The sequence below is a fragment of the Gobius niger genome (genome assembly GCF_951799975.1).
Source record: "Gobius niger genome assembly, chromosome: 18".
Taxonomy (NCBI): domain Eukaryota; kingdom Metazoa; phylum Chordata; class Actinopteri; order Gobiiformes; family Gobiidae; genus Gobius; species Gobius niger.
The window spans coordinates 7,655,565-7,669,351 of NC_136869.1; the positions used below are offsets into that span (position 1 = coordinate 7,655,565).

General features: G+C 40.0%; 1 protein-coding gene across 2 annotated transcripts in view; it reads right to left on the reverse strand.

Annotated features, from left to right (window-relative positions):
* The window catches only part of phc3 (polyhomeotic homolog 3), a 42,512-nt gene that overhangs the window by 14,680 nt on the left and 14,045 nt on the right, over positions 1–13,787 (reverse strand). The window contains exons 3-6 of one of the 2 annotated variants that reach the window (XM_079576088.1): positions 7,711–7,863; positions 5,735–5,809; positions 3,395–3,626; positions 449–1,609 (exon numbers count right to left, since the gene is read on the reverse strand). In XM_079576088.1, the coding sequence (XP_079432214.1) occupies positions 449–1,609; positions 3,395–3,626; positions 5,735–5,809; positions 7,711–7,863 (1,621 nt within the window). The remainder of the gene's footprint in view (positions 1–448; positions 1,610–3,394; positions 3,627–5,734; positions 5,810–7,710; positions 7,864–13,787) is intronic. The other variant, XM_079576089.1, reaches the window with a different exon arrangement.

The following is a 13,787-nucleotide window of genomic DNA, read 5'->3' on the forward strand; positions in this document are numbered from 1 at the left end:
GGAGGCGTAACTGCACTGTTGACAAGCCTCTCCCGGCAGCACGTTTTTCAAGCTCTCATTTGTGAACTCATCCCTCTAGCTGTGGCTCTAGCTTTTAGCCCGTGATTAGCTTTATTCTGTTGCTTTCTCGCTCACTCCAAACTGTCCTTCTGCTGCTCGATTAGCCTGCAGTGCCCTCTAGTGGCATGAAATTATATATTTGAATTTAAAAAAAGAAAAAGAAAAATCACATATTAGTCGCTCTGGAGTATGGAGTAACACGCACTCCCAGCCAAACTATGAAAAAGCTATACACTTATAGTCCGGACAATACGGTACTGAATATAAAGTGTTTTAGATTATGAACATATATGAACATCAGCTGCTGTATATTTAGGCATTTTTAAAAGAAACCTCTAACATGACGATTCTGTTTTGACTCCAGAGTCTCTGCAGCCACCGCTCTCACCTGATTGGTTGTCCGACTGCACGGAAACATTGTCGTCCTGATTGGCCGAATGCAGCTCGTTGAACCTGCTCGGATGGCTCTGATTGGCCGTCGCCTCTGGGACAGGAAGCGGCGAGGATACGGGAGACGCCAACGGGACCGGGGGGCTCTGGCCCTGCCCTCCCGTCGCTGCCGGGGCCGGGGCAGGCGCAGTCATTTGAGTTCTTACGGGGGCCGCTACGGGAATCGCCACGGGTGCTGCGCTGGGGATTGGCTTTTGCGAAGCATTCGGGGCCGACTTGAGCGGCGACGTTAGCGCTTTAGCTTCCGTTAGCGCTTTAGCTTCCGTTAGCGCTTTAGCTTCCGTTAGCGCTTTAGCTTCCGTTATCGCTTTAGCTTCCAATAGCGCTTTAGCTTCCGTTAGCGCTTTAGCTTCTGTTAGCGCTTTAGCCTCCGTTATCCTTGGCCTGGTGTCGTTTTTAGAGTCTTTTGCTTCTTTTTTCGGCTGGTCCCGCATCTCGACGTCGGGCGTTTTCTTCTCCTCGTCCTGCTTTTTACCGCCCTGCCCTCGCTCAGTAACATTCATCGCGTCTTTTTCATCGATTCTAGGTTTTTTAGCTGCTATAACGTCCTCTTTCTCGATAGGCATTTTTGATTTTTCTCTCTCTCTTTGGTCAACAGTTCCTACTTTCAAGTCCTTAGCCACTGTAGCTTCATTGGGTTTTTTATCTTGCTGTAACTTATCCTTTGTGTCCACTTTCGGGGCGGGCGGGGAGGGCAGGGGCGAGCTCCTCTTCGCTAACGTCGGACTCAGCGGGTGCACGTTTTTGCTCTCCGAACTCAGCGCCGTTTTCTGCGGAGGGGCGTTCACGGTTTGGAGTTGGCGCCCGGACGAAAGCGCGATGATCTGCAGTTGTCGCGCGGCGGAGGGAGATCGCTCGAAGCAAGGGGAGGAGCTGGGAGGCTGTCCCGGGGAGAGCATGGTCGGGGCGAGGGGGCATGTTTTGAGTCCGGACAGCGGGCGGTTGATGGAGGGAGGTCCTGTGGATGAGGAGGTGGTGGTGGACGGGGGAGGAGCGGCGGCGATGGGGTGGAGGGGTTGTCTCGGGGCGGGAGAGCGGTGCCCGTTCGGGGACAGCAGCCTGGGTCGAAGAGGGACGGCCCGCACTGGAGAGTACAGGGCTGGGGAGAGGAAGGAAACAAATTATTAAGTCTTATTATTCACAAAATTAGCTCCTCTGATCATTACCTGTAAGGCTTTCAAAGTTAAATTAAAACTCATAAAGTTTAAAGGGACTGTACGGAGTTTAAAAATGTTAAAATGAAGTATTTTCCTCCACCTACATGTTCCACCCATGTCTTAATGTGTAGAATGAGCTCAGACCTGTTTAATCATGAAGAGAGAAGCTCTGAAGGATTAATCCAGAAGAGACACATAAATTGTGTCTTGTTTCAACAAATACTATGAATAGGTTTCTGTGGGGTATTAAAAGCAATGAATTTTGTCAAAAGTAAGGCCGTAAAGGGACTAGATAGAGTTTAAAAATGTTAAAATGATGTATTTTCCACCCCCTATTCACCACAACTGCCTCTAAAATCCTGCACTGTCACTCAAAATGGTGCTACTTCGGGTCCGAAGTGCCGTCATGCACGAGCTTAATATAGAAGGTGCAGTTACATGTATGACCTGAGGTGGCAGTAGTGAGTATAAAATGGCAAACTTGCGTCTAGCCCCTTTAATAGGTTTCTTTAATCTTTGCTAAGAGAAAGCTTCTGTGACTCAGCCCAGTCGACAATATAACCTCTTAACTCCCACCTGAACCAAGCACATTTTCTCCAGCTTGGCTTCTTCGAAAAGCTTCTTGAAAATAAGCACCAAAGTAGCAATGAAAACGAGAATGCAACAAAGTTCCAAAAAACTACTGTAAACAAAAAAAACTACAAAGGCTAGTATATAAAATATACCAAAAGTACTTTCAGGTCTCAGCTGGTACTCATGAGATGTTGTGTTTTGTGATATTGAAGGTTGAATGATCAGACCTGTCATAGGCAAGAGTATTTCTAATGTGATTGTGCTTTATGTGCAGCAGGCAGGGTGAGTCACCTTCAATATAGTTTGCCTAAAACTTGACTAAAAACAACCTTTGGCAACTTAAAACATAGTCCTAAGGTTTATTGGTTCTTTTGTCAAGAAAATACTGTAAGCATGAATAATAGGTGCAGGTTTAAAGCAGTACTAAGTAACTCTTCCCCCTAGAGGCCATAAGCGCAGGTGTAGTAGAAAGTTACGATTTTTTAACTTATTAATTGTCTTGGAGAGTAAATACTACGCTGACAGGAAAGGCGAAGGGAGAGAGGGTTATTGTGCATCCAATTATACAATGGAAGTATTTTTTTTCACTCAAACTTTGCTGTAAATACTGTTTATAGTGATGTTAGCCCGCAGTTAGCTTTGCCCGTTAGCATGTTAGCTTCTTCTTCGTGATTCCATTAGTGTGTATTGCTTTCTCCGGACCGGTGGCAGTCAAGTTGCAAACATGGTTTTCTGGTCAGAGACACCAGGGGGAGATGAAAGACCCTCCAATCATCCCATTAACACTTGTATTACCCGCACAGGGACTGCGAAAACGATTTATTAAGGTAAACACGTTACTTACATCATCACTGAGCACAATTATTCACCAAAAAAATGTGAGTTACATCAACTTATCATTAGTTTTCAAGTTATATAAAGAAATGAACCATTAATTTAGCCAGACTTGGGGGGTTTTCAGACTGCGGAGAAAACAGGAAGTTGAGAGCGCGACCGGTCTCTGCTGATTGGTCAAATGCCTCAGAGGCGGGTACTGTGATGTCCGGTGGTCTCTTCTGATTGGCTGAGTGAGGACCACATGCTGCTTTACCTTACACTGATGTGCCGCAGGGTCACCAAAACCTAAGAACATACGGCGTTAAACTCTGACGTACTTGGCGGTGGGACGGAGAGGTGTCGGCTTGGCGTGGTCGTCGTGGTGACGCTGTTGGCTGTTGCTGTGGTGACCGGGCGCGGCCTGAGGGGCGGGAACAGGGAGGTCTGCGGGCGTGACAGCGGAGGGGGCGGGGCCGAGGAGCCGGACGTGGAGGAGGGGGGCTTGAGCCGCAGCGAGGGAGGGATGGTGAGCGCCCCGGAGGGAGGAGGTCTCAGCGTCAGACTCTGCAGCTGCACAAGACAGGATGAAAGAGGAGGAGTCATGAGCAGAAACCAAGACCCAACAAGGTGGAATCCAGACTTTCCACAACTTTATAGCCTGGTCCCAAAGAATATTATGGTTTCTGAAGCTACAGTTTTCTCCTATACCATTTCTGAGTTTTTTTTTCAACCACACAGGCTTTCGCTTTGTAGATTCGCAACAGAGCGTTTGATTGACAGGTCCAGCCGGCGCAGAACTGTGGGGGCTCGATGCCGCTCTGTTGAGTTTACAATGAAGACACGTTCTCTCTCTCTGCAGGTTTTATGAACATACTCTGTACGAGGCGTCAGAGCTGCCACCATGGATTTTCTTCAGACTCCATGTTAATAAATGGAGAGGAGCGTCGAACCCTGGTAGTGTGAATCGAGTTAATTATGGCCTTTGTAATGAATTAACCGCAATCATCATTTATTTAGGGGTTGTATTCATTTTTAAAGGTATATTATATTTTAGATGCTTCTTCGTATTTTCCTCCATTATAGCACATTTAAAGTGTGAGGCCTGTATGATCATTTCAAACACTTTAAAGGTCAAGGTCAAGGTCAAGGTTTATTTATATAGCACATTTAAAAAGAGAGTACTTCAACAATGTACAAAAAATAAAAACTGCAGCATAATCAAATGTCCAGCTCAGCTTGGATTCAAAGCCGGTGCAAAGAGATGCGTTTTCAACAACGACTTGAAATTGTCAACAGTGGAGGCCATTCTGATTGGCAGAGGCAGAGAGTTCCAGAGTTTAGGGCCAGCAACAGCAAAGGCTAGATAGAAGCTACCAAGCTCTTCCACGTTTTCCCTATTTAAATACGGTTACGATGGTTATAATACCAGGAGCACTTCGGCATCCGTGCTGAAATATCTTCACTTTACTGTGCGGACGCCGAAGTACTCCTGGTATTATTCTGCCTTAAAATATAGTTCCCCTTTTTATCCACTTAGAAAATCCACATTGTTTAATTTTGTGTAATTATACTTTATTGTGTAACACTTCACGTAACCATATTTAAATAGGCAAAAACGTGGAAGAGCTTGGTAGCTTCTATCTTCACCTGGTTTGGAGCTGTAGAGGAGGAGAGGCTAAATGCTAACGCCGTCTGTGCTGTGTTTACGTGACACATGAACTCGTCTGAGGCAAGAACATATCTCAGTATGTAAAAACGGGGGCCTATTCCTTTAACAGTCAATTTCACAGCTCTCACTTTGCGGAAAAATTATCGGGATATATATCGTTTATCGATATTCCACCGAAATATATCGGGATATGACTTTTGGTCCATATCGCCAAGTCTGTGAAGTGAAAGCCATTACAGAAGACTATTTCATGAAGCCATTGAGAAAATGTCAAATGTGCAAAGCAGTGATCGAAGCAAAAGGAAGAATCTACTTCACCTTTTTTATGCTTAAACATATAATTCCATATGTGATGAAGGTCAGTGGGACCGAAACGTAGCAACAAGTGAAAGAAAGTGTGAGACCAGAACATGTATTTCAGATTAATCAGAAGTGATTGTTTCGCTTTATTTTATTTTAATTATTCTTTGCTTCATTTTCTCTTATATTATTCTGTTACAATTTATTTTACCTCACGTGGACAATGAGTATTTTACTCGGATGCTAAGATCCTGCATTTAAGTGCTTGCTGGTTTGTTTGTTTTTTGTTTGTGTTTGTTCTTTGATGTAAAAAAAGAAAAAAAGAAAAAAAAGGGACTTAATGTTAACGTATCTTGTTAAGTTTCTCTGCTTGAAAAACATAATAAAAATTAAGTTCTAAAAAAGAAAAGAACATGTATTTCAGATTGGTCAGATAAGTAAGTAAGTTAGTCACATGTTTTTGAAGGTGATAAGGGAAAACTACGTAGACACAGGAGGAACATTTAAACTTCACACAGAACCGCCCAGCTGGTCCGGGAATTGAACCAAGAACCTTTTTACAGTGAACGAAGAGCGCTGTTCACTCATTATGAAGGCTTAAGCTGTAAAACGTGAAACAATAGAAAACTAACGATACTAAAGTGTCCCCAAAACATTTGAAACAGTGTTTTTCGAAGCACCTGTGGGTGAATCCGTAAGGGCAGCTCACCTGGGCGGAGGCAGGAGTGGAGGAGGCAGAGGAAGAGGAGGAAGAGGAGGGTCTCATAGCAGACGTGAGGATCAGCTTCAGAAGGACAGACAGCGCCACAAACAAGACCAGAACCACAACCGGACCAACACCAGAGACCACAGGAAGCCAGAGGAAGAGCACACAGAGGAGAGGACAGGGTTAAAGGCACAAAGGCAGGAGCAGAGAGCGGAGCCAGGGCACAGAGGGAGGGGCTTAGGGTTAGCACGGCTTTTGTCCACTCTTTCAATAATAGGTTGACGCAACAACATTGTAATCAGCCTTTAACTTAACATTGAGTTGGTTAATATTGTGTTTGCATTAAAACAAGCGTGTAAGAAGAGAAAGCTTTTGAGGTGAGGAAGAAACAGTAATATTGATTCACAAAAGGGCACAAAAAACACATGAATATTCTTATCAGTGAAATGTATATGATTTTGTTGTATTGCACCTTAATTTTCCACTGTTGTCACATTGAAAAAGATAGACATTCTTCCATAGAGGTGGGCAAAATATCGTCTACACAGGATAATATTGAAATTGAGAAAGAAAAGAAAATGGGGATTTCTTTTCTTTCTTTTTTTTTGCCCTTTTGTAGTCTGTTCATTTATTTATTCATTTATTTGATAGGGACATGTGTGAACAATAAACATGTACCGCACCACAACATTTATAGCCAAGGCTAATTTGCAATGTCCGTCCCTAGAAGGGCTTTTCAAATGCACACAGAAAGTACAAAAAATACATTTACAGCAACATTAATTCATTAATTCTGACATTACACAAAGGAAGTGCATTGAGTTCATTTTTAAAAGCCCCCAGATCTAAGTCCTGTTTCAGCTCAGGAGGCAAAGAGTTCCAAAGTTTAACACCCTGGACGGTAAAAGCTGACTGTCCAAAGGTCTTTTTTCTAACGGGTACTTTCACATTTCCATTAGCAGCTCCTCATGTCATCCTCCTTCACTGATCGAAGTGGAACTATGAGCCTAAGTGGAACTATGAGAACATCAGGGGCTTGGCTGTGCAGACATTTATACATTCATTTTAAAGCTGCGGTACCTGATTTTTTTGGTGTTGTAGAAAATACATTTATTTTTGCCACCTCAGACTATGTTGTAAACACAGCAAATCACAGACGTTGTTGTATTGTCTTCACCTAAAGTTTTATTGAGCAATGGATGATAGAAGTTGGAATTCATCTTGGGGGTGGCCGCCCCTGCTTCACTTTGTCACCACTCAATGCTGTATATGGGTGTGAAATGTGCATATAATTACATTCTTTGAACAATTTGAACACACAGGAGGGACTGTGAGAGCTAGAAACAAGTTTGGGCTAAAACGAAAAATGTCACTGTTTGAACAGAAAAAAATCAGGTACCCCAGCTTTAAGTTACAGAATTTAATTACATTTTCAAAGTTAAGAAAGTTTAACCTCTGCAATACTCCACAATGGTGCGTTCTGACAGATGTTTTATCTAAAAATTTCAATGCTCTGATTGTTGTGGCTGTTGCCTGTGACCAGGAGGTTATGCAGTAACTAAGATGAGAGAAAATCATTGCATACATACATTTGCTGCATGAAATGGTAAACAGCCCCGTATGATTCTGAAACTGTACAAGTTTATTATCAGGACAATTATCTTTTAGAGCGACACAGTACAATAAATTTCGAGGTTTTCCAGCACATTTTTACATATTTCTGATTTCTGATTTCTGTTTGCAAAAGCATCGCTTCATCATAATTATCGAGAAGGCCCAAAAAATACTGAGAGATTCATTATTGTGGATATTGCCCGCCCCCATTCTTACATTAAGCTATTTGTTTATAATGTGGAGGACAGAAGTCCACATTAATTGTGTACTATTCCACTAAGCAGGCAAACTACAAAGTGCTTTCTTCATTTACATATCTTATGGTGATAATCTCTCTCCTCTGGTTCGTGCTTGTTTGTGTTTACCATCTGAGCTCTGAGCAGCACTTGGTCCTGGCCTGGTCCTTTGAGGCCTTTCCCGAGGAGCAGGGTCTGCTGGGACACTCTGGGTCGGGCGGGCGCCGCGCTCTGATTGGCTCGAGCCAGCGCAGCGGAGCCCACGGGTAGAGACTGAGACACCTGAAGACACAACAGGAAGAAACAGGTTCAGGCTTAAGGAGAGCGACTTCATGTGTTTGTGATGTGGTGCACGAAAGGTGTCACTAACTGCAAGACATGTGCATTTACAAAAAAAAACAGCATTTACAACAAACAATAAAAAGAAACAAAACATCTGCAGAAAACATGTGCTCAGTAGTAGTAAAATATGACTGATTCAGTTCAGACAACATTCAAAAAGGCAAATTGCAATGGGGATAAAAGGGCCTATTGGCTTATAATGGTTAATGCAATATAGTGTGATCGCATTTAAAGGGACTATACAGAGTTTAAAGATGGTAAAAATATGTATTTTCCTTCCCCTACATGTTCCAGCCATGTCCTAATGTGTAGAATGAAAGTCAAAAGGCATTTAATTCTACCCTTTGTGTCAGGCAATATTAACTCTGCCCAACACACAGAATAGTCTCCACATAAAAAAGGGTCACATGCACTTATATTTGCTTGAACCGCTTTTAACTTTGATTACAGCAAATATTCGCTGTGGCCTTGTTTCAATAAGCTTCTGGGATGACAAAAGACCCAGTGTTCACCAGGATCTTGTATCGATGACGGGAGAGTGTGACCACTGCACAAATCCTTCTCCAGCACATCACAAAGGGGTTAAGATCTGGACTCTGTAGCGTCAAATCCATGTGTGAAAATGATGCTCCCTGAACCACAATGTGAGCCTGATAAATCCTGGCATTGTCACCTTGGATACAAATATACAAATACATATACAAATAACCTGGTCATTCAGATCGTCAGCTCATTCTTTGGGCTCATAGTGTTGCTAGACCTGCAAACGTAAACAACTGCAGCAACAACAGACCAGAACTGATAGTTACATTGGTCTCGCAGTGTATAAAGCACAATTGATGCAACAACGCCCAAAAAGGAACAATTGATTGATTTTAAAGCCATTTGAGGGAACTGCTGTATCACTGTGCACAACCTTTTGAATTTTATAACAGAAGAAGTAGAAGAAGTAGAAGTAGAAGTAGAAGAAGCAGAAGTAGAAGAAGTAGAAGTAGAAGTAGTAGAAGTAGAAGTAGAAGTAGAAGTAGAAGTAGTAGAAGTAGAAGTAGTAGAAGTAGAAGTAGAAGTAGTAGAAGTAGAAGTAGTAGAAGAAGTAGAAGTAGAAGTAGAAGAAGTAGAAGAAGTAGAAGAAGTAGAAGTAGAAGTAGAAGAAGTAGAAGTAGAAGTAGAAGAAGTAGAAGAAGTAGAAGAAGTAGAAGAAGTAGAAGAAGTAGAAGTAGAAGAAGTAGAAGTAGAAGAAGTAGAAGAAGTAGAAGTAGTAGAAGTAGAAGTAGTAGAAGAAGTAGAAGTAGAAGAAGTAGAAGTAGAAGAAGTAGAAGAAGTAGAAGAAGTAGAAGAAGTAGAAGAAGTAGAAGTAGAAGAAGTAGAAGAAGTAGAAGTAGAAGAAGTAGAAGAAGTAGAAGTAGAAGAAGTAGAAGTAGAAGTAGTAGAAGAAGTAGAAGTAGAAGAAGTAGAAGTAGAAGTAGTAGAAGTAGAAGTAGAAGTAGTAGAAGTAGAAGAAGTAGAAGTAGAAGTAGAAGTAGTAGAAGAAGTAGAAGTAGAAGAAGTAGAAGTAGAAGTAGTAGAAGTAGAAGTAGAAGTAGTAGAAGTAGAAGTAGTAGAAGAAGTAGAAGTAGAAGTAGAAGAAGTAGAAGAAGTAGAAGAAGTAGAAGTAGAAGTAGAAGAAGTAGAAGTAGTAGAAGTAGAAGTAGTAGAAGAAGTAGAAGTAGAAGTAGAAGAAGTAGAAGAAGTAGAAGTAGAAGTAGAAGAAGTAGAAGAAGTAGAAGTAGAAGTAGAAGAAGTAGAAGAAGTAGAAGAAGTAGAAGAAGTAGAAGAAGTAGAAGTAGAAGTAGAAGAAGTAGAAGAAGTAGAAGTAGAAGTAGAAGAAGTAGAAGTAGTAGAAGTAGAAGAAGAAGTAGAAGTAGAAGTAGAAGAAGTAGAAGAAGTAGAAGTAGAAGTAGAAGAAGTAGAAGAAGTAGAAGTAGAAGTAGAAGAAGTAGAAGAAGTAGAAGAAGTAGAAGAAGTAGAAGAAGTAGAAGAAGTAGAAGAAGTAGAAGTAGAAGAAGTAGAAGTAGAAGAAGTAGAAGAAGTAGAAGTAGTAGAAGTAGAAGTAGTAGAAGAAGTAGAAGTAGAAGAAGTAGAAGTAGAAGAAGTAGAAGAAGTAGAAGAAGTAGAAGAAGTAGAAGTAGAAGAAGTAGAAGAAGTAGAAGTAGAAGAAGTAGAAGAAGTAGAAGTAGAAGAAGTAGAAGTAGAAGTAGAAGTAGTAGAAGAAGTAGAAGTAGAAGAAGTAGAAGTAGAAGAAGTAGAAGAAGTAGAAGAAGTAGAAGTAGAAGTAGAAGTAGAAGAAGTAGAAGAAGTAGAAGAAGTAGAAGAAGTAGAAGAAGTAGAAGAAGTAGAAGTAGAAGAAGTAGAAGAAGTAGAAGTAGAAGAAGTAGAAGAAGTAGAAGTAGAAGAAGTAGAAGAAGTAGAAGAAGTAGAAGTAGAAGTAGTAGAAGTAGAAGAAGTAGAAGAAGTAGAAGAAGTAGAAGAAGTAGAAGTAGAAGAAGTAGAAGTAGAAGTAGAAGTAGTAGAAGTAGAAGTAGAAGTAGAAGAAGTAGAAGTAGTAGAAGTAGAAGTAGTAGAAGAAGTAGAAGTAGAAGTAGAAGAAGTAGAAGAAGTAGAAGAAGTAGAAGAAGTAGAAGTAGAAGAAGTAGAAGTAGAAGTAGAAGTAGTAGAAGTAGAAGTAGTAGAAGAAGTAAAAGTAGAAGTAGAAGTAGAAGTAGTAGAAGAAGTAGAAGTAGAAGAAGTAGAAGAAGTAGAAGTAGAAGTAGAAGAAGTAGAAGTAGAAGAAGTAGAAGTAGAAGTAGAAGAAGTAGAAGTAGTAGAAGTAGAAGTAGTAGAAGAAGTAGAAGTAGAAGTAGAAGAAGTAGAAGAAGTAGAAGTAGAAGTAGAAGAAGTAGAAGAAGTAGAAGTAGAAGTAGAAGAAGTAGAAGAAGTAGAAGAAGTAGAAGAAGTAGAAGAAGTAGAAGAAGTAGAAGAAGTAGAAGAAGTAGAAGAAGTAGAAGAAGTAGAAGAAGTAGAAGTAGAAGTAGAAGAAGTAGAAGAAGTAGAAGTAGAAGTAGAAGAAGTAGAAGAAGTAGAAGAAGTAGAAGAAGTAGAAGAAGTAGAAGAAGTAGAAGAAGTAGAAGTAGAAGAAGTAGAAGTAGAAGAAGTAGAAGAAGTAGAAGTAGTAGAAGTAGAAGTAGTAGAAGAAGTAGAAGTAGAAGAAGTAGAAGTAGAAGAAGTAGAAGAAGTAGAAGAAGTAGAAGAAGTAGAAGAAGTAGAAGAAGTAGAAGTAGAAGAAGTAGAAGAAGTAGAAGTAGAAGAAGTAGAAGAAGTAGAAGTAGAAGAAGTAGAAGTAGAAGTAGAAGTAGTAGAAGAAGTAGAAGTAGAAGAAGTAGAAGTAGAAGAAGTAGAAGAAGTAGAAGAAGTAGAAGTAGAAGTAGAAGTAGAAGAAGTAGAAGAAGTAGAAGAAGTAGAAGAAGTAGAAGAAGTAGAAGAAGTAGAAGAAGTAGAAGTAGAAGAAGTAGAAGTAGAAGAAGTAGAAGAAGTAGAAGAAGTAGAAGTAGAAGAAGTAGAAGAAGTAGAAGAAGTAGAAGTAGAAGTAGAAGAAGTAGAAGAAGTAGAAGAAGTAGAAGTAGAAGTAGAAGAAGTAGAAGTAGAAGTAGTAGAAGAAGTAGAAGAAGTAGAAGAAGTAGAAGAAGTAGAAGAAGTAGAAGAAGTAGAAGAAGTAGAAGTAGAAGTAGTAGAAGAAGTAGAAGTAGAAGAAGTAGAAGTAGAAGTAGAAGAAGTAGAAGAAGTAGAAGAAGTAGAAGTAGAAGTAGAAGTAGAAGAAGTAGAAGAAGTAGAAGTAGAAGAAGTAGAAGAAGTAGAAGAAGTAGAAGAAGTAGAAGAAGTAGAAGAAGTAGAAGTAGAAGAAGTAGAAGTAGAAGAAGTAGAAGAAGTAGAAGAAGTAGAAGTAGAAGAAGTAGAAGTAGTAGAAGAAGTAGAAGTAGAAGTAGAAGAAGTAGAAGAAGTAGAAGAAGTAGAAGTAGAAGTAGAAGAAGTAGAAGTAGAAGTAGTAGAAGAAGTAGAAGAAGTAGAAGAAGTAGAAGAAGTAGAAGTAGAAGAAGTAGAAGAAGTAGAAGAAGTAGAAGTAGAAGTAGTAGAAGAAGTAGAAGTAGAAGAAGTAGAAGTAGAAGTAGAAGAAGTAGAAGAAGTAGAAGAAGTAGAAGTAGAAGTAGAAGTAGAAGAAGTAGAAGAAGTAGAAGTAGAAGAAGTAGAAGAAGTAGAAGAAGTAGAAGAAGTAGAAGTAGAAGAAGTAGAAGAAGTAGAAGTAGAAGTAGTAGAAGAAGTAGAAGTAGAAGAAGTAGAAGTAGAAGAAGTAGAAGTAGAAGTAGAAGAAGTAGAAGAAGTAGAAGAAGTAGAAGTAGAAGTAGAAGTAGAAGAAGTAGAAGTAGAAGTAGTAGAAGAAGTAGAAGTAGAAGAAGTAGAAGAAGTAGAAGTAGAAGTAGTAGAAGAAGTAGAAGTAGAAGTAGAAGAAGTAGAAGAAGTAGAAGAAGTAGAAGTAGAAGAAGTAGAAGTAGAAGTAGAAGTAGAAGAAATAGAAGTAGAAGTAGAAGAAGTAAAAGAAGTAGAAGTAGAAGTAGAAGTAGAAGAAGTAGAAGTAGAAGTAGAAGTAGAAGTAGAAGAAGTAGAAGAAGTAGAAGAAGTAGAAGTAGAAGTAGAAGAAGTAGAAGAAGTAGAAGTAGAAGTAGAAGAAGTAGAAGAAGTAGAAGAAGTAGAAGTAGAAGTAGAAGTAGAAGTAGAAGTAGAAGTAGAAGAAGTAGAAGTAGAAGAAGTAGAAGAAGTAGAAGTAGAAGTAGAAGAAGTGGAAGAAGAAGTAGAAGAAGTAGAAGAAGTAGAAGAAGTAGAAGAAGTAGAAGAAGTAGAAGAAGAAGTAGAAGAAGTAGAAGTAGAAGTAGAAGAAGTGGAAGAAGAAGTAGAAGAAGTAGAAGAAGTAGAAGAAGTAGAAGAAGAAGAACAAGAAGAACAAGAAGAAGAAGAAGAAGATTATTATTTATATAGCATAAAACTGAAATAGATTCACGTAATGACAACTATTATTTAGGCAGTGACAAATCCGGACAACAGGAGTAAACAACTGAAATTCTGCATAAAGATATTGTCAACTTCCAAACCTTCTTGGTATTAAACCTGTAAACCTTGTAGTTTAATCCACCACAGACATGTTCTGAAATACCTGTGCGTCTCACATGAGTTCATCCTTTAATTCATCAGTTGCATATCAAACATTAATGCTGTTCGGACGTGTTAAAAACCACAGTCTGAACAGAGTCTTTAAAACATAAACCACAGGCGTTTAACCCGTCCAGGTGCTCACTGGTGCCGTTGTAGTATCTTCTCACACAGATAAAAGGCCTGTGTGACCAGGAAGTGAAGGCGGTGAACATTGAACACATGTACAGTGGAGAGACCGGAGCCTAAAAACCACCAAACCATGGCTGCTGTATCTCTCAGTATCACTGTGTTTAACCACACAGGCTCAGTGTGAGTAGAGGGCAACTGTAACTGCTGCGACCGGACAGAACGCACTCTGATAAAGACGATTTGAATAATAAAACATGTAAATCTGAGGTTCAGTCTAACGTACACGTGGAACGACCTTGAGTGACCTCTTCGTCTGTGTCCCAGTGTTTGAATTGTTTTAGGTAAATTAGTATCTTACTGTCAGCTTCTATTCTTTCTTTCTCTGTTTTCTGAGAAAGCCTGAAATGCTTCTAACACAGCGGTTTTCAAACTTTTCCTGCAAAGTACCACATCATGAAATTGTATAGGGCTTTTCACATGACACGAGTCACTCAAAGCACGAATGTCCCAGGTTCAAT